Here is a 26,570-nt window from a genome sequence, read left to right as displayed (position 1 = left end):
AAGAAGACAACAAGCAAGATGAAGAAGCTGAGAAACCACTCCCAGTCAAACCAACAGGAGAACTCACCTAAAACAGTCAACAATGAAACAGATCTCGGCAGTCTGACAGACCTGGAGTTCAAAAGAGAAATAGTGAAAATACTGAAGGAATTAAGAGAAGATATGAACAGTAATGCAGATACCCTCAGAAAGGAACTAGAAAATATAAGGAGGAGCCAAGAAAAACTACAACATTCATTTGCAGAGGTGCAAACTGAACTAGGGGCAGTAAAAACCAGAATGAATAATGCAGAAGAACGAATCAGTGATATGGAAGATAGAATAATGGAAATCACTCAATCTGGTCAACAGACAGAAAACCGAATCAAAAAACTGGAAAGCAATATAAGAGACCTATGGGATAATATAAAGCGGGCCAATCTATGCATAATAGGAATTCCAGAAGGAGTAGAAAAAGATAAGGGAATGGAAAATATATTCGAAGAAATTATTGCTGGAAACTTCCCAAATCTAAAGGATACTGGATTCAAGATACAAGAAGCACAGAGGGCCCCAAACAAACTGAACCCAAACAGACCCACACCAAGACACATCATAATAAAAATGGCAAAAGTTAGTGATAAAGAGAGGATCCTCAAGGCAGCAAGAGAAAAACAGAATGTTACCTACAAGGGAACCCCCATAAGAATATCAGCTGATTTCTCCACAGAAACACTACAGGCCAGGAGGGAATGGCAAGAGATATTTAAAGTGCTCAAAGGAAAAAATATGCAACCTAGAATACTCTATCCAGCAAGAATATCATTTAAAATAGAAGGGGAAATAAAAATTTTTCCCAACAAACAAAAACTTAAAGAATACAGCAACACAAAACCCAGGTTAAAGGAAATATTGAAAGGGCTTCTCTAAACCAAAAAGAAAGGAAGGAAAGGGAAGAAAAAAGAAAAGAAAAAAAAAGAAGAAGAAGAAGAGGAAGAACTAGGACTGAGGAAACTGCAATCAGAGAGCAGTCACTCAAATAAGCCAGCATACAGATTTAATCATGAACATGCTTCAAACAAAATAAAATTAAAAAGAAAAAAATAAAAAAGAGTCATCAAAACCATAAAATGTGGGCAAGGGATGTCAGGAGGTAAATAACCCTTTTTGTTTATATGTATGTCTCTCTTCTTAATTTTAATATAGTAATGAAGTGGTTGAACTTACAGGACCATCAGGCTAAAACACACATTTATGGGAAGGGGTTAGCATACTTAAAAAACAGGGCAATCACAAGCCAAAACCAAATATTGCATTTGCAAAAAATGAAAAAAAAAACCACTCAAGCAGATAATAACAGGAGACCATCCAACCAAAAAAAAAAAAAAAAATGGAGAACCATAGAATCAACTGGAACACGAGGTTCAAATGGCAATAAATAATCATCTATCAATTATCACCTTAAATGTCAATGGACTGAATGCCCCAATCAAAAGACACAGACTGGCTGAGTGGATAAAAAGGCAAAAACCTTCAATATGCTGCCTACAAGAAACTCACCTTAGGACAAAAGATACATATAGATTGAAAGTGAAAGGGTGGGGAAAAATATTTCACGCCAATAGACGTGACAGAAAAGCAGGAGTCGCAACGCTCATATCAGACAAAATAGACTTTAAAACAAAAGACATAAAGAAAGACAAAGAAGGACACTATTTAATGATTAAGGGATCCATCCAAGGAGAGGATGTTACTATTGTCAACATATATGCCCCAAATACAGGAGCACCCAGATACACACAACAAATATTAACAGACATAAAGGGAGATATTGATGAGAATACAATCATAGTAGGAGAACTAAATACCCCCCTCACATCAATGGACAGATCCTCTAGACAGAAAACCAATAAAGCAACAGAGATCCTAAAGGAAACAATAGAAAAGTTAGACTTAATTGATATCTTCAGGACACTACATCCAAAAAAAGCAGAATACACATTCTTCTCAAATGCTCATGGAACATTCTCAAGAATCGACCACATATTGGGACACAAAGCGAATCTCAATAAATTTAGGAGCGTAGAAATTATCTCAAGTATCTTCTCTGACCACAATGCCATGAAATTAGAAATCAACCATGGGAAAAGCAAAGAGAAAAAACCTACTCCATGGAGACTCAACAACATGCTACTAAAAAACCAATGGGTCAATGAGGAAATCAAGAAGGAAATTAAAAACTATCTTGAAACAAATGATAATGAAGACACAACCTCTCAAAATCTATGGGATGCTGCGAAAGCAGTGCTCAGAGGGAAATTTATAGCAATCCAGGCCTTTCTCAAAAAAGAAGAAAGATCCCAAATGGACAACTTAACCCTCCACCTAAACGAATTAGAAAAAGAAGAACAAAGAAGTCCTAACGTCAGCAGAAGGAAGGAAATTATAAAGATCAAAGAAGAAATCAATAAAATAGAGACTCAAAAAACAATAGAGAAAATTAATAAAACCAAGAGCTGGTTCTTTGAAAAGGTGAACAAAATTGACAAACCCCTGGCCAGACTCACTCAAAAGAGGAGAGAAAGAACCCAAATAACCAAAATTATAAATGAAAAAGGAGAAATCACAATGGATACAGCAGAAATACAAAAAACCATAAGAGAATACTATGAACAACTGTATGGCAACAAGTTTGACAATCTGGAAGAAATGGACAATTTTCTAGAATCTTACAGCCTGCCAAAACTGAATCAAGCAGAAACAGACCAACTGAACAGACCGATCACTAGAAATGAAATTGAAGAGGTCATAAAATCACTCCCTACAAATAAAAGTCCAGGACCTGGCTTCACAGGTGAATTTTACCAAACATATAAAGAGGAATTGGTGCCCATCCTCCTTAAACTCCTTCAAAAGGTTGAAGAAGAAGGAATACTCCCAAAGACATTCTATGAGGCCACCATCACCCTCATTCCAAAACCAGACAGAGATACCACCAAAAAAGAAAACTATCGGCCAATATCATTGATGAATATAGATGCAAAAATTCTCAACAAAATCTTAGCCAACCGAATCCAACAACATATCAAAAAAATTATACACCATGACCAGGTTGGGTTCATCCCAGGTTCACAAGGATGGTTCAACATACGCAAATCAATCAGCATCATACACCACATTAACAAAAAAAGGTCAAAAATCATATGATCATCTCAATAGACGCAGAAAAAGCATTTGACAAAGTTCAACATCCATTCATGACCAAGACCCTCGCCAAAGTGGGTATAGAGGGAACATTCCTGAATATAATCAAAGCCATTTATGATAAACCCACAGCAAATATAATCCTCAATGGGGAAAAACTGAAAGCCTTCTCACTCAAATCTGGAACAAGACAGGGATGCCCACTCTCACCACTGCTCTTCAACATAGTTTTGGAAGTCTTAGCCACAGCAATTAGACAAACAAAAGAAATAAAAGGCATCCATATAGGAAGAGAAGAGATCAAACTGTCACTGTATGCAGATGATATGATACTATACCTAGAAAACCCTAAGGATTCAACCCAAAAACTCCTTGAACTGATTAATAAATTCAGCAAAGTGGCAGGATATAAGATTAACATTCAGAAGTCAGTTGCATTTCTATATACCAGCAATGAAACATCAGAAAAGGAATACAAAAAAATGATACCTTTTAAAATTGTACCTCACAAAATCAAATACCTCGGAATACACCTGACCAAAGAGGTAAAGGACCTATATGCCGAGAACTAGAAAACTTTAATCAAAGAAATCAAAGAAGATGTAAAAAAATGGAAAGATATTCCATGTTCCTGGATTGGAAAAATCAATATTGTGAAAATGGCCATCCTACCCAAAGCAATCTACAGATTCAATGCAATCCCTATCAAATTACCCATGACATTGTTCACAGAACTAGAACAAACAATCCAAACATTTATATGGAACCACAAAAGACCCAGAATCGCCAAAGCAATCCTGAGAAACAAAAACCAAGCAGGAGGCATAACTCTCCCAGACTTCAAGAAATACTACAAAGCCACAGTCATCAAAACAGTGTGGTATTGGTACCAAAACAGACAGACAGACCAATGGAACAGAATAGAGAATCCGGAAATAAACCCTGACACCTATGGTCAATTAATCTTTGACAAGGGAGGCAGGAACATCAAATGGGAAAAGGAAAGTCTATTCAGCAAGCCTTGCTGGGAAACCTGAACAGCTGTATGCAAAGCAATGAAACTAGAACACACCCTCACACCATGCACAAAAATAAACTCCAAATGGCTGAAAGACTTAAATATAAGACAGGACACCATCAAACTCCTAGAAGAAAACATAGGCAAAACACTCTCTGACATCAACATCATGAATATTTTCTCAGGTCAGTCTCCCAAAGCAATAGAAATTAGAGCAAAAATAAGCCCATGGGACCTCATCAAAGTGAAAAGCTTTTGCACAGCAAAGGAAACCAAAAAGAAAACAAAAAGACAACTTACAGAATGGGAGAAAATAGTTTCAAATGATGCAACTGACAAGGGCTTAATCTCTAGAATATACAAGCAACTTATACAACTCAACAGCAAAAAAGCCAATCAATCAATGGAAAAATGGGCAAAAGACCTGAATAGACATTTCTCCAAGGAAGATATACAGATGGCCAACAAACACATGAAAAAATGCTCAACATCGCTGATTATAAGAGAAATGCAAATCAAAACTACCATGAGATACCACCTCACACCAGTCAGAATGGCCATCATTCATAAATCCACAAATAACAAGTGCTGGAGGGGCTGTGGAGAAAAGGGAACCCTCCTGCACTGTTGGTGGGAATGTAAACTGGTACAGCCACTATGGAGAACAGTTTGGAGATACCTTAGAAATCTATACATAGAACTTCCATATGACCCTGCAATCCCACTCTTGGGCATCTATCCGGACAAAGCTCTACTTAAAAGAGACACATGCACCCGCATGTTCATTGCAGCCTTATTCACAATAGCCAGGACATGGAAACAATCCAAATGTCCATCGACAGAGGATTGGATTCGGAAGATGTGGTATATATACACAATGGAATACTACTCAGCCATAAAAAAGGATGACATCATGCCATTTGCAGCAACATGGATGGAACTAGAGAATCTCATACTGAGTGAAATGAGCCAGAAAGACAAAGACAAATACCATATGATATCACTTATAACTGGAATCTAATATCCAGCACAAATGAACATCTCCTCAGAAAAGAAAATCATGGACTTAGAGAAGAGACTTGTGGTTGCCTGATGGGAGGGGGAGGGAGTGGGAGGGATCAGGAGCTTGGGCTTATCAGACCCAACCTAGAATAGATTTGTAAGGAGATCCTGCTGAATAGCATTGAGAACTATGTCTAGATACTCATGTCGCAACAGAAGAAAGGGTGGGGGAAAAACTGTAACTGCAATGTATACATCTAAGGATGACCTGACCCCCTTGCTGTACAGTGGGAAAATAATAAAAAAAAAAAAGAAAAGAATTTCATGGAGTTCCCTTCGTGGCTCAGTGATTATCGAATCTGACTAGGAACCATGGGGTTGCGGGTTAGAACCCTGGCCTTGATCAGCAGGTTAAGGATCCGGCGTTGCTGTGAGCTGTGGTGTTAGGGTGCAGACACGGCTCGGATCTGGCGTTGCTGTGGCTGTGGTGTAGGCCAGCGGCTACAGCTCCGATTGGACCCCTAGCCTGAGAACCTCCACATGCCTCAAGTGCAGCCCTGGAAAAGACAAAAAAAAAAAAAAAGAATTTCGATTAGAGGTCTGACGACAGGAGTTCAAGTTGTGAATTTTGGTGGTGTGACCACAAGCAAGTAGTTTATAATCTCTGAACCTCAGCTTCTCATTTTGAAAAAAGCAGAAGGCAGTCCGTTATAGTAGCCTCAACCTTTACTAGTCAGTTACAATTTATTCGTCCAAGGAGGACACTTTAGAGAGTCAAATACTACATTACTAATGACTAAAGCACAAGAGGGGTAAAATTGGAAAGTTCCTGCTAAACCACGGAACAGTCTCCTTTGTATCATGACCCTCCTTTGGGTCCTACAAACAAATCTTTGATTCGACGTGTGCCACCTAGAGCTGTGTCCCTTAAAAATGTGGGATATATTTATAAATGTGCTTGATAGATAGTGGGTACCTGCTACATGTTTGTTTTTCCTTAACGGATAATATTTACTTCCTAGGATTGCTGCAAGGATTAAATATGATGATGTTGAAGAAAGATTTTCGATACATAGTAAGATGGTATATAATGGTTCATTATTATTGTATTTGCTGTAGAGAGACCCGGGCTAAAGAATTTGGGAAGTAATTACCTGTGTGAAGATGGTGGTTGGTGTCTTAAGCCTGAATGAGGTCACTAGAAGAGAAAGGGTCAAATGAGGGGACAATGTAGGAATGGAAAACCTAACTTTGAGAAGGGCTATACTTTAGGGAAGAAAAGGCAAGAAAAGGGAGCCATTTAAGAAGAAATATACACATTCTTTAGATAATTTGGAAGAGAACAGGAGAATGTGTCTTACCTATATTGGTATCATAAAGATTCTTCTTTCCTCCATGTCAGGAAATATATGCAAGTAATTTTTTAATCCTAAGCAAATATGGATGTTTGGAAAGTGGCAGATGGTGAAACAATGAATAAGGAACAACAAAAAAAGAATAAATGAATGCATTTCTGCATGCTGTTTGGTGGAGTGAATGGAGGAAAGAACTCTAGGCATTGCAAAATTCGGAAGGGCGTCCATAGTTGGGATTTCTCCCGACAATCTTTGCTACCTGGGACTCCAGAGTGAGAGCTAAAAGGAAAAATTAAAGAAGACGGGAAGAAGATCTGAGATCTTACATTGCCAAAAGGGCCGTGGCTGGCTCAGTTAAGGAAAACAAACATTTTTACACCCACTTTTAATCTTCAGTTTCTTCTATAGACTGTAGGAGTCTCCATCCTTAGGTGGCATGGAATTGGACATGCGTTGTCTAACTGTAGACCCCAAATGGTCCTTTTCCTTCAGATTACAAAGAGAGAGAGGATGGGGCTGAGGGTGGCCCCATCTCCAGGGTGATTTCTTCAGCGTTAGCAGAATAAAAAGGTCTCCTATTTTGTAGGATGTTAAATGACCTCATAGTCCCTCTGGAGCCCCACCCGAGATGTATCCTGAGACTCAGGGATCAGAAGCCCTGGAGGATACGGAGCAATTAAATGCTGGATGTTGAGAGAGTTTAGGAGGGAGAAGGTGTACAGAGATCCAAATAAGCTTTAAAGTAATTGGCAGTCAAAGAGCTTGGGGATCCCCCATGGCCACCTTCCATTTCTATTCTGTGTAGACATCCATGAACCCCTTTTGCTCTCCACGGACCTCAGGCATTTGACCTGCTTTATCCAGCTTCTATCTATTCCCCTACTTCTTACAGTTGTGGAAGAATTTGTAGCATGATGAAAGGAGCACCCACTTTGGAAGGTTCTGGTGTGAAGAACCAGCCTGTTTCTCATTAGCTTTCAGTTTTTGAGCGGGTCAGTGTCCTCCCTGAACCATAATACTGTCATTCATAAAACAGAGTTACAGAAGTATTGCAGAGGGAGAATGGAGGATTACAAGAGATAACGTTTATAGCCTCCTAACACATATGACTTACTTTTACTATTTTTCTGGAAATTGGATGAAACATAGCTTTTTCTTCATTGTCAGAATCTTTCTGTTTCTTTTACTCCTTCTCCTCTCAATTCAAGGATAGTTTTTTGTTTTGTTTTGTTTTCTGGTTGGTGGCTTGGTTTTGTCTATTTTACCGTAGGAATTACAGTGAAAGAGATGGTGAGCCACCAAACCAAATTGAGACCCCAAAACCCCCCAAATATTTATATAGTTAGAAAAAATATTTAAAATGTCAATTCTCTTTCATTAATCACTGAGCCACGATCGGAACTCCCTGTGATAAGTGACTTTGAAAGTTGTATTTTATGTAATTCTTACGACATGCTTATAGGGTAGTACACTTTACAAATGATGACATGGATCATAAGAGGAGTTGTTTTCTCAAGATTACACAGCTGTTAAGTAGTAGAGGTAGGAATTGAACCCCAAACTCCTCGAATCTAAAGCTCACAGACTGAATTCTAGGGCAGAGCCAAGTTGATTCTAATACATCACAACATGGTTCCTAGCTGTATCTCCAGTTTTGAGCCTCTGGATGAGCAGAGGGTGCCCGTCGCGCGCCCTCAGAGAGACCCTTGAGCTTCACCTTGCCTATCTCCTTTCACACTTCTTTATGCTCTGTTTTACTCTTAAACAATGATTAGCATCTTCCAAGAAATTTCTAACAAACAACTAAATGGCTTTGTGATGACAGCTTTACTCCTGTCTGAAATTTAAGCCATCTGTTTTAACATGCAGAATACTTAGCACTGGTTTATCATAAGAACTCAATGTATAACTCGATATGTATATTTTTAATCCATCCTATCTACTATCCATCTACCTATGATACATTTCTTCTGGACCCAGTTTACATGTGATCTCTCCAAACATAAAATTTACAAGCTACCTGCAATTACGTAAAAGTGATACTTATTGATTGTGATTTTGATGATGAATAGGTCAGGTAATACAAGCTTATAAGACTTGTATATCTTGGCAATAAGCATTTGTTCATCAGATGTTTTTAAAATCTATTTAATAACATCTGTAGTGGATAGCAATCACAAGGCCTAATGGTATATAAACATTAGTAAGTATACATATTTATCCCTAATTAACATTTTTGGCATTTATTTACTTAAAGGTTTTCAAGGTTTAAGTACACACAAAAGGCAGAAGGAGAAGTCAAGATGGCAAGGGTTTGGACCTCACCCTTACGAGCCCATCAAAAATTTACCTACATGCAGAAAAATTCTGATTGAAAGCTAATTGGAACCTGGCATGAAGATTTCTGTGCAACCAAGGATATGAGAAAGATACTCATGTAATCAAATTAGGATGGGAACAAAAGTGATCTGGTAGATCAGGCTGGGAACCTGAGCCCTGGGAGGGGACTCAGATGGACAGGGAAAAATCCCGTATTCTGAAAACGATAAAACATTGATGAAGGGGTTCCCACTGTGGCTCAGTGAGTTAAGAACTAGTATGCATGAGGAGGCAGGTGGGATCCCTTGCCTCACTCAGGGGGTTAAGGATCCCATGTTGCCACAAGCTGCAGCATAGGTTGCAGATGCAGCTAGGATTTTGCACTGCTGAGGCTGTGGCATTGGCCGGCAGCTGCAGTTCTGGTTTGCAGCTGCAGCTCCAATTCTGCCTCTAGCCTGGGAACGCCAATGTACCTCAGGTACGGCCCTAAATAGAAACAAAAACGTTGATGAATAAATTTGAAAATGATACAAAGGAATGGAAAGTTACCCTGTGTACTTGGATTGGAAGAATATTATTAAAATACCCATACTACCAAAGGCAATGTACAGATTAAATGCAGTTCCTATCAAAATACCCAGGACATTTTTCACAAAAGTAGAACAAATAATTCTAAAATTTATGTGGAACCACAAAAGATTTCAAATTGCCTGATCAATCTTGATTAAAAAAAAAAGAGCCATGCTATACTTATCACACTTTCTGACTTCAGACTATATTGCAATGCCGTAGTAATCAAAACACCATGGTACCAGCAAAAAAAAAAAAAAAAAAAAAAACAGACACGAAGATCAACAGAAAAGAACAGAGAGCGCAGAAATAACCCCATATGCCCATGGTCATTTAATCTACAACCAAACAGGCAAGAACACACAATGGGGAAAGGACAGTCCCATAAGTAGTGCTGGGAAAACTGGAAAGCTACCTGCAAAAGAATGAGATTAGAACATTTCCTCACACCATATACAAAAATAAGATCAAAATAGGTTAAAGACCTGCAATTAGGACTTGCGACCATAAAACTATAAGAGAACACTGGCAGAACAACAACAACAACAACAACAAAACCCTAAAAGACAACAAACAGAATGGGCGGAAAGATTTGCTAATAACACGACCAATAAGAGGTTCATATCCAAAATGTATAAAGAGCTCATAAACTCAACAGGAACCCTCCTACACTGTCACTAGGAATGAAAGCTGGTGCAACCACTGTGGAGAACAGTTTGGAGGGTCCTTAAAAAACTAAATATTTACTACTATATGATCCAGAAATTCCACTCCTGGGCATATGTCTGGAGAAAACTATAATTCAAAACGATACATGCACCAAAAGATGGAAACAACCTAAATGTCCATAGACAGAGGAGTGGATCAGGATGATGTGGTACATATACACAATGGAATATTACTCAGCCATTAAAAAGAAAGAAATACCAGCACTTTTTGCAACATGGATGGACCTAGAAACTATCATGCTAAGTGAAGTCAGCCGCACAATGAGACACCAATATCAAATGCTTTCACTGACATGTGAAATCTGAAAAAAGGACAGACTGAACTTCTTTGCAGAACACATGCTGACTCACAGACATTGAAAAACATATGGTCTCCAGAGGAGACAGTTTGAGGGGTGGGGGGATGTGCTTGGGCTGTGGGATGGGAATCCTGTGAAATCAGATTGTTATGATCATTATACAACTACAGATGTGATAAACTCATTTGAGTAATAAAAACAAAAAAGATACATGCATCCCAGTGTTCACTGCAGCACCATTTACAAGAGCCAAGACATAGAAGCAACATAAATGTCATGTTCCTCAACAAAGGATTGGATAAAGAAGAAGTGGTACATCTATGTAATGGAATATTACTCAACCATTTTAAAAAGGAGTTAATGACATTTGCAGCAACATGGATGGACTTCAGAAATTATCATACTAAGTAAAGTAAGTCAAACAGAGAAAGACAAATATCATGTGAGAAGGGTCTGAAGACCGTCAAACCAATGGAGAACTTGCAGGACAAGTGCAAAGTCTTCAAACTGAGCGAGCGTCCTTACAAGCAGAGAATATGTGGAATTAAATGAAAAATGATACAAAAGAATTTATAAAACAGAAACAGACTCAAATATTTTGAAACCAAATTTATGGTTACCAAAGGGGAAATGGGGGGGTTATTAGAGGGTTTGGATTGACATATGCACAATGCAATACATAAAATAGATAGGTAACAAGGACCTACCATATCATACAGGGTAACCTACTCAATACTGTGTAATAACCTATATGGGAAAGGAATTGGAAAAGGAATGCATATATGTATATGTATAACTGGTTTACTTTGCTGTATGCCTGAAATTAATGTAATTTTGTAAGTCAACTCTACTCCAATAAAATGTATTTTAAAAATGTAAAAAATCATGGTAATATGCTTAAGATAAAGGTCCTAGAATGTAAACATTAAAAAAGAAACAAGTAACCCAATTACAAATAGACTAAAGTTTGCCTTTAGAATGGATACACAATGGGGTCTTACCATACAGCACAAGGAACTATATCCTATGTCTTGGGTTAGAACACGATGGAAAATTGTATGAGCAAAACAAGAATGTGTAAAAAAATTTTAAGGCAGTTCCCATAGTGGTACAGTGGAAATGAATCCAACTAGTATCCACGAGATTGTGGGTTCGATCTCTGGCCTCACTCAGTGGGTCAGGGATCCAGCATTTCCATGAGCTGTGGTGTAGGTCGCAGATGGGTCTTGGATCCTGCATTGCTGTGGCTGTGGCATAGGCGGCTACATCTCCAATTCGACTCCTAGCCTGGGAACTTCCATATGCTGCGGGTGTGGACCTAGAAAGCAAAAACATAAAAATAAAAAAATAAATTACAAAAAATGTTAAAGGGTTGAAAACATGGATAGACATTTTTTCCAGAGAAGATATACAGATGGCTATCAGGCACATGAAAAAACAATCAGCATCACTACACATTAGAGAAATGCAAATCAGTGAGCTGTCACCTCACACCTGTCAGATGGGCTATCATCAAAAAGTCTAAAAAGTGCATATGTTACCAAGGATGTGGCAAAAAAGGAACCCTAGTACACTGTAGGTGGGATTTCCAATTACTGCAGCCATTACGGAAAACAGTGTGGAGGTTCCTCAGAAAAGTAAACAGAGAACTACTGTAAGATCTAGCAAATCCATTGCTGAGTATGTATCTGAAGAAACTGAAAACACTACTTTGAAAAGATACATGTTCATAAGAGCATGATTTACAACAGCCAAGATATAGAAGCAGCCTAAGTGCCTGTCAACAGATGAATGGATGATGAAGATGCAATATACTATGTTAGTCATTTAAAGATGAAATTAGTGTTGGACCCAGAGATTATTATGCTTAGTTAAATAAGAGAAAGGTAAGTACTATATGATATAAGTTATAGGTGGAGTCTGAAAAATAAAAAATGCTTATAAAAAATCGGGGGGGGGTCCCCATCATGGCTCAGTGGAAATGATTCTGTCTAGGATCCATAACAACGCAGGTTTGATCCCTGGCCTTGCTCAGTGGGTTAAGGATGGGGTGTTGCTATGAGCTGTAGTGTATGTTGCAAACACAGCTTGGATCCCATGTTACTGTGGCTGTGGCTATAGGCCAGCAAATACAGCTCTGATCCCCTGGCTTGGGAACCTCCATATACTGTGGTGCAGCCTTAAAAACAAGGACAAAATCAGGGAGTTCACTAGTGGTCTAGTGGGTTAAAGATCTGGCATTGCCACCGCTATGGCTTGGGTCACTTCTGTGGCTCTGATCTGACCCTTGACCTGGGAAGTTCTAGGTGGCCAAAAACCTCCACACATGTTTATAAAACATCAGGAACAAATTCACAGATATAGAGGACAAATTAGTGGTTGCCAGGAGGAGGGGAAAGTAGGGAGGAGTGAGCTAAGATTAAGGAGAATTAATGCAGTAGAATTCAGATAGCAAGCCTCCTAAATTGATCTATAGATGCAATGCAGTTCTAATGAAAATCCCACTTGGCTCTTTTGTAAATGGACAAGATTATATGAAAATACAGAAGACCTTGAATAACAAAAACGATTTTGAAAAAAAGCAATACTGAAGGAATGCCTCACTGGCAGAGCAGGCCCCGTGATGAATGAAAGTGGCAAATATCAGTGCACGGGTTCCATCCTTCTCTAGTCATCATCAGAGGATCCACAGAGGTCACAAGAAAGTGTGGGTAATCTCTGCTGTGACTTTTTCCATGTGCAAAAGATTACCAGCACAGAATTCTTCATGCTGGGGGTTGTGGCTCATGCACCATCTAGATTACCACTGAGTTTTAACAAAACATAATCAAAAAGTTACATCATTCCTTTCTTATTCCAGAAGAAGGGAAGAGTCAGCAAATGGTATTACTGATCTCCTCAGAGAGCTAAGTCATTGCTGTACAGTAATAGCTAGGAAACAATAGTGGTTTGGGCCAATACCTTAAGATAGGTAAGAAAATTAGTGGTGTTCACTTTTGGAAAGAAAACGACAAAATTAATGCTTTATAAACATAATATTATTTATACCTAGCTAAGCAAAGAGAATCAAATAGAAGTTCCTAAAGGTATGTGAAAAAAATTGGATATGGGTTTAAATTAACAAAATAGTTAGTATGTACTTTACAAAGAGACTTTTAAATATAGTCACTAGAACTAAGCTGCAAATGATTTCTGAAGTAGTCTTTCAAAATATCATTGCAATTTTACATTGATTTTATATGCCTTATACTAAAATTGATAGCCAATATGAGACAACTGGGGAATGTGATAGAATAATTGACAGAAATATTAATTCAGGTGGCTTCATCTCCTCAAAATCCATCCTGTGGAGAGCAGTATTCTCCATACATAAGTAAGAACATATATAAGTATGTTCTTCAACACAAAAGGCTTTTGAAGCTGCAAGTTTTTCCTCGAAGACGAAGAGTGCTTTTGGCTTCTACTGTGTCAGACCAGGTTTTCTCCTTGTTTTCATCAAGCCTTTCTTCCTGTAACTAAGACACACATTAATTCTAAACAAAACAAAACAAAACAAAACAGTCATGGTTTCCTTCTCTTTAGAATATTAATCCAAGCTTGAAAAAGTCAACTCTCACAGAAAATTTCAATATGCTGTAAGTTTAGAGGATAGGAGACACAAAGGCAGAAGTCTCTGAAAAAGGAGGAAAGTCTCAATCAGACCTGGTGAGGTAGCAGCCATTCCCGACTAGGAACTTGTAGTCTGCCAGGTCCCAGAGGAAAGAAGTAATTAATTAGTAAGATGTTTATCTAGGAGGAGTAAACCTTGAATCATCCCCAGAGTAAAGAAACTCCAGAACTCCTTTTTGCGACTGGATATAATCACCAGAATGCAAAAGATTCATCAAAGGGATTATGAACCTCACAAGAGAGCATTGCCCCTTTAGGGATGCAAGCCCACGTTTTTCACCTTTGAATTTCAAGAAGACATCAAAGAAAACAAAACACAACATGATATGACTAAATCATTTCCAGCACAAGGAGTTATCAAATCCCAAGTCATGGTTATTTACAACTTTTGGCTAAGTAAAATGTCGTATGAAATGATGGCCCATCAAATGCAAAAACAACTTAAAGAAAGGCACTTGGCAGAAAAACCTTAAATAATCATATGCTCATCCATGAGAACTCAAGGGCCAAGGGAATATCTCCTGAGGTGTCAAATCAACCTTAAGCTCTGTTATTTAAAATGAGTGTCTCTATAGCTTCTTCCTCTTGTGATGTTGTCTACGAGGGTAAAAGAAGCTCTCTATTCATCACAGACTGAGAGTTTCTTTGAGTCTTGAATTTTGCCTTGGGATCCAAAACCTACTTGGGAAATTGGTAAGTGGCAAAAACTGGCAAAAGCATAAGTGTTTTTCACTGTTGGGAACTTGAGGGTGATTACAATGTATTTATGGTCATAGAGTGCTTTTCCTCCTTCAGCCTAAGCTCATACTGCCTTTATCATAGCTTGCAGAACCAATTTTGTGTGATTTTATAACACACTCAAGGATAACTTGATCCCCTTGCTGTACAGTGGGAAAAAATAAAATAAAAAATATTTTGAAACAAAAAACAAAACAAAACAAAACAAAAAACCACTCAAAATTCTATAAGAGCACAGATCAATGAAATGCTTTCTCTATAAACCTGAGCATTACAGCTCTGATTTCAAACAAGAGGAAAACCCTGATTTTATCATGTAATCCAGAAGGGAAATATGTTGTGCTATGACTCTGCATGGCAGAGGCATCTTGGACATAAGTGGAGAACTGTTCCCTTTCTATCAAAAAGGTCCAGGTCTCCCATCAGATCTCTCTTCATTTCTTCATACCTTTTATTTGTTTATTCTTGGAATATATGATTGTGAGGGCATTCAGATCACTCCTAAAGGAAAGAAAGCAAGGCGTTCCCATTGTGGCTCAGTAGAAACAAGCCTGACTAGCATCCATGAGGATGCAGGTTCCATCCCTGGCCTTGCTCAGGATCCGGCGATGCCATGAGCTGTGCTGTATGTTGCAGACATGGCTCGGATCCTGCGTTGCTGTGGCTGTGGTGTAGGCTGGCAGCTGTAGCTCTGATTCAACCCCTAGCCTGAGAACCTTCATATGTCACAAGTGTGGCCCTAAAAAGCAAAAAAAAAAAAAAAAAAAGCAAAAACACAGACAGAGCCCTAAACAATACCAGTAATTTCAGATTAGCTATTGATTTATTTTTTTTTAACCAGGAGAGACCACTAAGTCGGTTTCCTCCTATATTTTATTTTTTTAAATAAAGTATAGTTGATTTACAATGTTTCCTCAAATTCTGTTGTAAGGCAAGTGTGTTTTATTGTTAAAAGCACACTTCTGTCTGTTTTATAGCAAAATATATTCCGTTTTGGAACTCAAACCTCATAAATACAGTTTAATCCGCTTTGTCACTATTTATACATGGGCATCTCAAAATATACTTTATAGAGAGGATGATTCATTCTTAAAATCCTGGAGGGAAGAGAGAAAAAATAAAACCGTATAAAGAGAAATAAATATAGCATAAGGGGAGTTGAGGAAAACTATGATATTCTGACCACTACGGAATTAGTCTGGTGTCAGGTTTCACATATAATAATCAGGGGAGTGTGGTCTAGGGTAGGACAGAGGACCAGCCTTCAAGTAGTGCCAGACCCTTCTGAGGTCCTGCCTTGACTGATACATCTGCTGCTGACCAGAAGCGCTGGGTGGGTGATTTATTTTCTCAGCTATCAAGGATGAAGATTTCTTTAGAAATTTATATTTACACTGGAAATTTTCTGATGATCAAAGAGATTGAATCTGCATATTTGGAAGTGTGTGTATGTGTGTGTGACAGGTGGTATTTCTGTCTGTCTATGTGTGTGTCATTATATGTGTGCATGTTACAGAGAGAGAGTTGCCTGAATAAGGGCTTTACCCCCGAGGGAGCTAGCAACTCTGAAAAGTCCTTCTCTAACTCCACAAAAAATAAAATATGAATTTTACTACCCTTTTCTATTTGGCTGGTTTTATACGAATTGAGTCCTCTTTTTAATTTGGCAGATTCTTTTCTATTTGGCTGGTTTGGGTTTTACAATAAAGAAGCAACCATCCCTCCTCAGAGCCCCACATTGAAGCAAAAGTGCTTCCTATGCAAAAGATGAAGCAACAGGTACCTCTTGCATTCGCCATCAGAAATGATGCAGTTGGCATATTTCACATGAAATACGTCTTGTATGAAATATGAAAATAATGGATTTGCTGTCCTTCCTTTAGGAACAGTGTGTCACATAGAGGAGAAATGACAAATAAGAGCCTAGTGACAACGTTTATCCTAGCCGGCCTTCCCCACCCACCACAGCTGGACACACTCCTCTTTGCAACCTTCCTGCTGATTTACGTCCTCTCTGTGCTGGGGAACCTCCTCATCCTGCTGGTGATCACGGTGGACCCCCACCTCCACACCCCCATGTACTTCTTCCTGACCAACCTGTCCTTCATCGACATGTGGTTCTCCACGGTCACTGTGCCCAAAGTGCTGATGAGCCTGGTGTCCCCCGCAGGCGGGGCTCTCTCCTTTCACAGCTGCGTGGCCCAGCTCTACTCCTTCCACTTCCTGGGCAGCACCGAGTGTTTCCTCTACACGGTCATGTCCTATGACCGCTACCTGGCCATCAGCCACCCGCTCAGGTACTCTGGCCTGATGAGGGGGAGAACCTGTGCCCTCTTGGCCACAACCACGTGGCTCAGTGGCGCTCTGCACTCTGCTGTCCAGACCACACTGACCTTCCGTCTGCCCTACTGTGGACCCAGCCGGATCCAGCACTACTTCTGTGATGCACCCCCCATCCTCAAACTGGCCTGTGCGGACACCTCCACCAACGAGATGGTGATCTTTGTCAACATCGGGGTGGTGGCCTTGGGCTGCCTTCTCCTGATCGTGCTGTCTTATGTGTCCATCGTCTGTTCCATCCTGAAGATCCGCACCTCAGAGGGCAGAGGTAGAGCCTTTCAGACCTGTGCCTCCCACTGCATTGTGGTCCTTTGCTTCTTTGGCCCTGGTGTTTTCATTTACCTGAGGCCAGGCTCCAAGGCTGCTGTGGACGGGGTTGTGGCCGTGTTCTACACTGTGCTGACACCCCTTCTGAACCCCGTGGTGTACACCCTGAGGAACAAGGAAGTGAAGAAAGCTCTGCTCAAGCTGAACAGTCAGTCAGTATCTACTCAAAGTAAATAACCAAGAAAAGTCAGTATGGCTTGCCTCTATTTTATTTATAATTAAACACCAACATGAACGTTATGCTTACAAGAAATATTTCTATTATTTTAATGAGGATTTAATGGAATTTTAGTTTTTCTCCCTGTGCAGTGCTTCTCAGAATTCCAGCTTAAGCTGCTATTTAATAGTGATAATTCAAGAGGAAAGATAGTGCCTAATTCTTTTTCTTCTTACTGTTCTACCAAATAAATCTTCAGAAAAAGTAGTTTACGTCTATCTCCTGTAAAAATATTTTCCAGAAATGCATTTTGTTTTAATATGTCTATATTTTGTTTTGTGTAATTTAAATTAAAGCTTTATAAAAAGTTTCTGTACATTTTAAACTTTCTATATTGAAAAAATTATTTATAATATTCAAATCCATCACATAATAGATTATCCATATGATGAAATTTTTACATTAGAAAATATAAGACCAAAAATACTTTTTGTTTTTGTCTTTTTGTCTTTTCTAGGGCTGCTCCGTGGCATATGGAGGTTCCCAGGCTAGGGGTCTAATTGGAGCTGTAGCCACCAACCTACGACAAGCCACAGCAATGTGGTATCCAAGCCAGGTCTGTGACCTACACCACAGCTCATGGCAACACTGGATCCTTAACCCACTGAGCGAGGCCAGAGATTGAACCCACAACCTCATGGTTCCTAGTTAGATTTGTTAACAACTGAGCCATGTAGGGAACTCTGACAAGAAATACTTAATTCTCAAAAAGAAAGGATTTATTCACATTTATGAGCTAATGAAAACTATGTAATTCTTTATTTTTTTCACTTTGACCCCTAAGATTTTTGAAAGTGAAAGTTGTCTACTATGCACTCTATTCACTGTGCTGTATTGATTGCTGATAAACTATATCAATTTTATTTCTATAATTCGAGTTCCGGGTTTTTTACCTTAATGCAAAATTTCTGTTTTTAACAATCTTAAAAATTATTTCTGTAAGTAAACAGGGGGCAAATACTAAAGATATAAACATAAGCAAATAACTTCAGATACAAAACTGTATCATCAGAAAATATCAAGAATATATCCTCATTTTAAGACATGCTACATGTATCCTGTTAGTGCAGTAAAGGTCCACACCTTCACACACCACGAGGAGAAAAGAAAAACTGGTGGGCAGCTGTTAGAACTAGAGGGAGTTTATCAGATTCCTCGGGCTTGCAGCAGCTGCCTTCCAGAGATGCTTTAGCCAGATATCACTTCTGAGCTAGCTTGCAATATCTTGCTCTAAATAAGCTACGAAGCTCTTCTGTAAAGAAAGTTATGCCAACTCTGAAAGCATGACCAAATAAACTATGAACAGTGATCTATATAAGAGGTTAACTCCAATAAACCAGACTGATACAGACCATTATATAACCCTACTCATTGTGAATGCAAAGGAGAAAACTGAGGTTAAGTTAGACCAAAATCACCTATCCATTGGGTTCACTTGGATTCTTTCGAGTTCCTTGTAACCACATACTATTTATTTATTTAACTCACAAGAACACCAAATGTAAAGGGACATTTACTAAGTTTAAGGCACATTGGAAACAATAGATACATTAAAAGAAAAACGTTTCTGCATTCACAAAAGTCATTGTCTAGTAAGGGAGAAAAACCTATGTAGCATCAAACAAGGTACATTGTGACAAGTGTAATGGGTGTCCAGGAAGAGACTTATTATCTGTTGTGACTTGGAAATAAGTTGGAAAATTCAAAACACTATAATAATATGTATTAAGCCAAACGATGTTGAAAGTATTTTAGATTTTCAGTGAAGATACATAAGGTAAATATCAGTGTCCTTTTTTAATGGCCCCGAATCACTTTATTTTTTATTTTTTTAGGTTTTTATTTTTTCTCTTATAGATGTTGATTTACATTGTTCTATCAATTTCTACTGTACAGCAAAGTGCCTCAGTCACACATACATACATGTATATACATATATACATATATATATACACATACACATAATATATATATTCTTTTTCTCATATTATCCTCCATCAGGTTCCATCACAAGTGGCTAGATACAGTTCTCTGTGCTCTACAGCAGGATCTCATTGCTTATCTACTCCAAATGCAATAGTTTGCATCTACTAACCCCAAACTCCCAGTCCATCTGGATCCATCCCCCTCCCCCTTGGCAACCACAAAGTCTGTAAATTTGTTTCTTTTCTGTAGAAAAGTGCATTTGTGCCATATATTAGATTCCAGATATAAGTGATATCATATGGTATTTGTCTTTTTCTTTCTGGCGTACTTCACATAGTATGAGAGTCTCTGTCTCCATTCATGTTACTGAAAATGGCTTATTTTGTTCTTTTTTTATAGCTGAGTAGTATTCAATTGTGTATATACACCACAGCTTCTTAATTCATCTGTCACTGGACATTTAGGTTGTTTCCATGTCTTGGCTATTGTGAATAGTGCTGCAAAGAACACAGGGGTCCACGTATCTCTTTCAATGAAAGTTTTCTCCGGATATATGCCCTGGCATGAGATTGCTGGATCATATGGTGGTTGAATATGGAGTTTTCTGAGGTACCTCCATACTGTTTTCCATAGTGGTTATACCCATTTACATTCCCACCAACAGCAAAGCAGGGTTCCCTCTCCTCCACACCCTCTCCAGCATTTGTTATTTGCTGACGTGTTAATGATGCCCATTCTGATTGGTGTGATGAGGTGGTACCTCATAGTGGCTTGGATTTGCATTTCTCTAACAATTTTTCATTGAAGTTTTTATTGAAAACATTATCACATCATACAAAATTGGAAGAAGTAATAGAGAGATATCTCTTGTGTACGCTTGCCCAGTTTCCCCCAGTGTTAACACTTTGCAAACTATACCATAATATCACCACCAAGATGCTGACATTGATATAATCCGCAGATCTTATTCTGATTTCCACAGTTTTTTTTTTGTGTGTGTGTGTGTGTGTTAAGTAGTACACAATTCTGACAATTGTAGGTTTGTGTATCCACCATCACGGTCAAGATATTGTAACAGTTCCAAAACCATAAGGATCTCTCATATGATGATGTTTTAGCAGATATGAATATTGACCACTGAATAAAGCTATCGAATATTAGTATTTTAATTGTTAAAGGGTAAGAAAATACAACTTTGAGGGTTTTTCTTTTGGTTACAACTTTTGCGTTCTTTTTCTCTTTTCTTATGGAATTTATTCCTTCAATATATAAATATGTATTTGGTGGTTCTTGTGTGTTATGTACTATGAGTATAAATATTAAATAGACATAGACCTCAGGGAGCTTATAGTCCCAATTATAAAGAAAGCATAGGAGTAAACACTCAGAAGAAAGAAGAAGAATGATCTTTGTGACCCTGCGTTAGCAAAGATTTCTTAAATGTGACATCAGGGGAGTTCCCGTCGTGGCGCAGTGGTTAACGAATCCGACTAGGAACGATGAGGTTGCGGGTTCGGTCCCTGCCCTTGCTCAGTGGGTTAACAATCCGGTGTTGCCGTGAGCTGTGGTGTAGGTTGCAGATGCGGCTGGGATCCCGCGTTGCTGTGGCTCTGGCATAGGCCGGTGGCTGCAGCTCTGATTAGACCCCTAGCCTGGGAACCTCCATATGCCGCGGGAGCGGCCCAAGAAATAGCAACAACAACAACAACAACAACAAAAAGACAAAAGACAAAAAAAAAAAAAAAAAAGTGACATCAAAGAAAAATCCATGAAAAGAACAAACTGGTAAACTGAACTTCATCCAAATTATGTGCCCTTCAGAAAAACCAGTCAATTGAAAAGATAAGAGGCACAGGTGAGAACATGGTGGAACTGGAAGTCTCATGCACTGCTGGTAGGTACTTACAATGTTAAAATGGTGTTGAAAAAACTTGGCAGTCTCCCATAAAGTTAAACATACATCTACCATAGGATCTGGCCATTCCACTTCTAGGTATTTAACCAAGGGAAATTAAAGCCAGTGTCCATGCAAACACTTCCACCTGAATGCTCTTAGCAGATTTGTAATAGCCCAAATCCAGAAACAACCCGAGTGGAGAAACAACCTACTTGCCATCCATAATTAAGTGAATTGTTAAACAAATTTGTTCTATTTACACAGTGGAATACTACTCTACAATATAAGGAAATGAGCCACCAATCCAGAAAATGTGGATGAATTTCAGAATAATTATGCTGAGTGAAAGAAAAGATACTAAAAAGAATATGTAATATATATGTTTCAATTTATATAAAATCCTAGAAAAGCAAAGCAATTTATAGATATAGAAGGCAGATTGGCTGATACATGGGAGAAAGGGGTTTTCAGATGGGTATGAGGAAAATTCTGGGGTGGATATGCTGGCTCTTAATTGTGGTGATGGATTTTCATGCATATACATGTATATACAAACACTGAATTTTAAACTTTAAGTATGGCAGTTATTATATGTCAATTATACCTTAATTAAGTTGTTACAGAAGTGTAAAAAAAAAAGCATAAGCTGTTCAAGAGAAGGAGTCAGCGAATTCCCGTTGCAGCTCAGCAAGTTTAGAACCCAACAATATCTTTGTTAGGATGTAGGTTTGATCCCTGTCCTCTCTCAGTGGGTTAAGGATCCAGCATTCCCACAAGCTGTGGCTGGGATCTGGTGTGACCATGGTTGTGGTGTAGGCCTGCTGTTGCAGCTCCAATTCAAACTCTATCCTAGGAACTTCCATATGCTGCAGATGCAGCCATAAAAAGAAAGAAAGAAAGAAAGAAAGAAAGAAAGAAAGAAAGAAAGAAAGAAAGAAAGAAAGAAAGAAAGGGGTCAGAAAAACTAGATTAATCATAAAGGAACAAACTTGAATACAGTACTAGGAAAAAGATTCTTGTCTTCTCAGGGCCACAGCCACAGCATATGGAGGTTTCCATGCTAGGGGTTGAATCAGAGCTGTAGTTGCTGGCCTATGCCACAGCAACACAGGATCTGATCCGCATCTGCAACCTACACCACTGCTCATGGCAACGCCAGATCCTTAACCCACTGAGCAAGACCAGGGATTGAACCTGCGTCCTCTTGGATGCCAGTGAGATTTTTTTCCGCTGAGCCACAATGGGTTCTCTGGAAGAAGGATTTTTATCTTCCAAAATTGGGGGAATTAAATAAATATAGCAGATGTAACTGTCATATGATAGCATTTATATTTAGAGATGTAATTAGTAGCAATATGGAAGACAGATTGGAGGAAAGTAAGCTTGAGGGCAGAAAGATCAACTAAAGAGCTCTTTCAACTGCAAATTAGAAAAAACAAAAAACAAAACCAAAAACCATGAAAATCCAGGTTCGGGCTGTAGCAGTAGCAATAGAGAGTGGTGTATTGGATGGCAAGTAGCCAATTGTGTGAGAAGGTAAATTTGGTGGAAAAGTTTAATACACTTTGGTAGATGTGATAAAACTCAACAAAGCAGAGAAAGTAATAAGGGTAAGTTCTTTGGGTAGAAAGAAGCATCTAACGCTGGGAACGCTGGTCTTAAGTACCTGTGAAAGTTTCAGGTAAATCATCTGGTTGTCAGAGCAGCTTAAGAGACAAGGCAATTAGGAGTTCCCAACGTGGTGCAGCGGAAACGAATCCAACTGGAAACCATGAGGTTGCAAGTTAGATTCCCAGCCTCGCTCAGAGGGTTAAGGATCTGGCGTTGCTGTGGCTGTGGTGTAGGCTGGCAGCTGTAGCTCTGATTAGACCCCTAGCCTGGGAACCTCCATATGCCACAGATGAGGCCCTAGAAAAGACAAAAAGACCAAAAAAAAAAAAGTTTACTCTTTGGAGTTCCCGTCGTGGCTCGGTGGTTAACGAATCCAACTAGGAACCATGAGGTTGCAGGTTCCATCCCTGGCCTTGCTCAGTGGGTTTAGGATCCGGCATTGCCGTGAGCTGTGGTGGAGGTCGAAGAGGCAGCTCGGATCTGGCGTTGCTGTGGCTCTGGCGTAGGACAGTGGCTAGATTAGATTAGACCCCTAGCCTGGGAACCTCCATATGCCACGGGAAGCAGCCCTAGAAAAGGTAAAAATACAAAAAAAAAAAAAAAAAAAAAAAAAAAAAAGAGAGAGAGAGAGAGAGAGAGACAAGGCAGGTAAAGCCTACAAAGTTAAATACACAGATGGACCGGTCACAATAGTCTTTGGTTTGTGCTGGCTATTAAATACCCATTTCCTAAACATGGAGAAGGAAACTTCTGAAGACATTTAGGAAATGGATGGCCATCAGTAAAGAGTAACCACTACCCTTCCTACCTTTCCAAAGTAAGCCTAGGAAAGAGAGTCTTTGGGAGAGTTATACAAACCTGTTACTGTACCTCGCATAATTATTTCTCATCGGATTTTAAAGAATCTTTATAGAGGTTTTAAATCTAAACAGCTCCAGAGATGGTACTTATAAAAGCAGCTACTTCGTGATGGCATGCTCTTTGGAGATACAAGGGATTCAAGGGCCGAAACAGTTGCTCTTCTAATTCCTTCATGCTACTGAACTATTCCATCTCAGAGATTGCATATAAACATCCTCAACAGAATATCCAAAGCCAGTAGAAGGAAATGAGCCCCACCAGTTTCTCATGGTAAAGAGCTAGAAACATTCTCCCTTTGACTCCAGTAGGATTAAAGAAAAAGTCACGATTGTAAAATATACCCAAAGCTTTCTCCATAACAAAGCCCGCTCTCTCTAGGGGAAAAGACTGCCAGAGCCTTATCCCAACCAGGAGAAATGCATTTCTCCCACTACAGGGTGTGACCCCTCTAGTCTTCCTGTCTTACCTGAAAGGGAAAAGTGTGGTCAACAGAGGTCAGAACTACAAGAAATTAATTTGGGAATGTGTAACCAAGAAAGGTAGTAGGGGGCTTAGGAGAGGGGGGTCTTGGAGAAACAATTCTGAAGGTCACAGTTTCAAAGACACAGGCCCACTAAAGAAGAGGAACACTGAATCAGAATATTATGGAATAGTTTCCCTCCCTCAAAGTTTACCCCTGCCCCCCCCAAAAACAGGGCTCAATTACGGTAATAGTTGGTTATAGATGAAAGAGTTGCAGGACACAGACTTTCTTTGAGGAAGAATACTTGAGGTTGTCCAAAGAAAATCCAGGACACTAGAGGAAGCTGGAGCCTCTGGCATCTATAGCCACTACAATCAGTAGACACAATCCATTGACTAACCAGATTATCAGATTCTTACACTGAAAGCCTATTTTCTCAATTCCTACTTACCTGATACAACCAAGCTATCAACAAAAAATTACAAGGCACACTAAAAGGCAAGAAAAAAGTCCAAAAATATAAACTAATCATCAGAACTGTTCCCAGATATGATGCTGATGTTGGAATTATCAGATAAAGAATTTAAGACAACTATGATTAATGTGCTAATAGTTCATAATGGAAAAAGTTGACAACATGAAAGAACAAATGGATAATGTGTGCAGAGAGATGGAAACTAATATACAATCAAAAGGAGACACTAAAAATGAAAAAAAAAAAATGCTGCAGTGGGAGTTCTCTTTTTGGTTCAGTGGCTTAAGAACCCAATAGTGTTTGTGAGGATGCAGGTTCAATCCCTGGCCTTTCTCAGTGAGTTAAGGATCCAGCTTTGCCACCAAGCTGTGGCATAACTGCAGGTGTCATTGCACATAGGTCAAAGATCCAGTGATTCAACCCCAACCCAAGAATTTCCATATGTCGCAGGTGTGGGTATAAAAGATTTTTTAAAATAAATAAATAAATAATTGTTTTAAATGTAATGGAAATGAAGAATGTTTTTATGAGTTCAACAAATCTTCAGTAAGTTTAAATCATGCCAGCGGGGAAGTGCCCATTGTGTCTCAGCATTAATGAGCCCAAGTAATATCCATGAGGATGTGGGGTTTGATCCCTGGCCTCGCTCAGTTGCTTAAAGAATCTGGCATTGCCATGAGCTGTGGTGTAGGTTGCAGATGAGGCTTGGATCCCGCATTGCTGTGGTATAGCCCAGCAACTGTAGCTCCAATTCTACCCTTAGCCTTCCATATGCTGCAGGTGTGGCCCTAGAAAGCAAATAAATAAAATTAATTAATAAAATTATTAAATTTTAAAAATTAAAAAATAAATAAATAAAACATTTTTTAAAAGTAAAGTCATGCCGGCTGGATAGAAATAGAGTTTTAATGGTGAAGAATTCTTGTGGATGATCACTAACATCTTTGAACAGAAGAGAAAGTACATATAATCCTCTCATTGTGCCCTCAGTGCTGAGTAGAACTTAATATAGCCTCTGACAGTGATGTTTAATTAATATACAGCAGGCTGCTTATATATTATGGTATTGCTCTTCTGTGTTGATTTTTTAGAGATTTGCCCACCTATGAATGGCATGCTTCAGTAGCGATTTCAACTATTCAAAATCCCACATCATCAAACATTTGAATATACATCTAGTGGGCATCCTTAAGTGAAACACTGGAAAGTATCATATGTCTTATTCATTAATATATCATTACAGGAGAGGGTGTGCCATTTATTTATTTATTTATTTATTTAGGTCTTTTTAGGGCTGCACCTGCAGCATGTGGAAGTTCCCAAACTAGGGGTCAAATCGGATCTGCAGCTGTTAGCCTATACCACAGCCACAGCAATGCGGGCTCCGAACCAAGTCTGTGACCTACACCACAGCTCACAGCAATGCCAGATCCTTAACCCACTGAACCAAGATCCTAGTGGATCCTAGGACCCGCATCCTGATGGATCTTAGTAGGGTTCATTAACCGCTGAACCATGAAGGGAACTCCTGTATATGTAATTTTATTTATTTCCAGATGACAATTCACTTAA

At 39.0% G+C, this 26,570-nt stretch overlaps 2 protein-coding genes across 2 annotated transcripts in view; both read left to right on the top strand.

Moving 5' to 3' along the window:
* The window catches only part of LOC110262282 (olfactory receptor 10S1), a 243,652-nt gene that overhangs the window by 168,013 nt on the left and 49,069 nt on the right, over positions 1-26,570 (top strand). The gene's annotated exons all lie outside the window — the stretch shown is intronic.
* Positions 16,775-17,725, top strand: OR10G7 (olfactory receptor family 10 subfamily G member 7). Its single transcript, XM_021102683.2, has one exon. It carries the CDS (start codon positions 16,790-16,792, stop codon positions 17,723-17,725), a length of 936 nt encoding a protein of 311 aa, XP_020958342.2. The 5' UTR covers positions 16,775-16,789.

The sequence above is a fragment of the Sus scrofa genome, chromosome 9 (genome assembly GCF_054392235.1).
Source record: "Sus scrofa isolate SSC_HxYL_T2T_F1_AM1 chromosome 9, Sscrofa_HxYL_maternal_Yorkshire_Landrace_v2.0, whole genome shotgun sequence".
Classification (NCBI taxonomy): Eukaryota; Metazoa; Chordata; class Mammalia; order Artiodactyla; family Suidae; genus Sus; species Sus scrofa.
The sequence above is the reverse complement of the archived record's forward strand: the minus strand, read 5'-3'. Positions and strand labels throughout refer to the sequence as shown.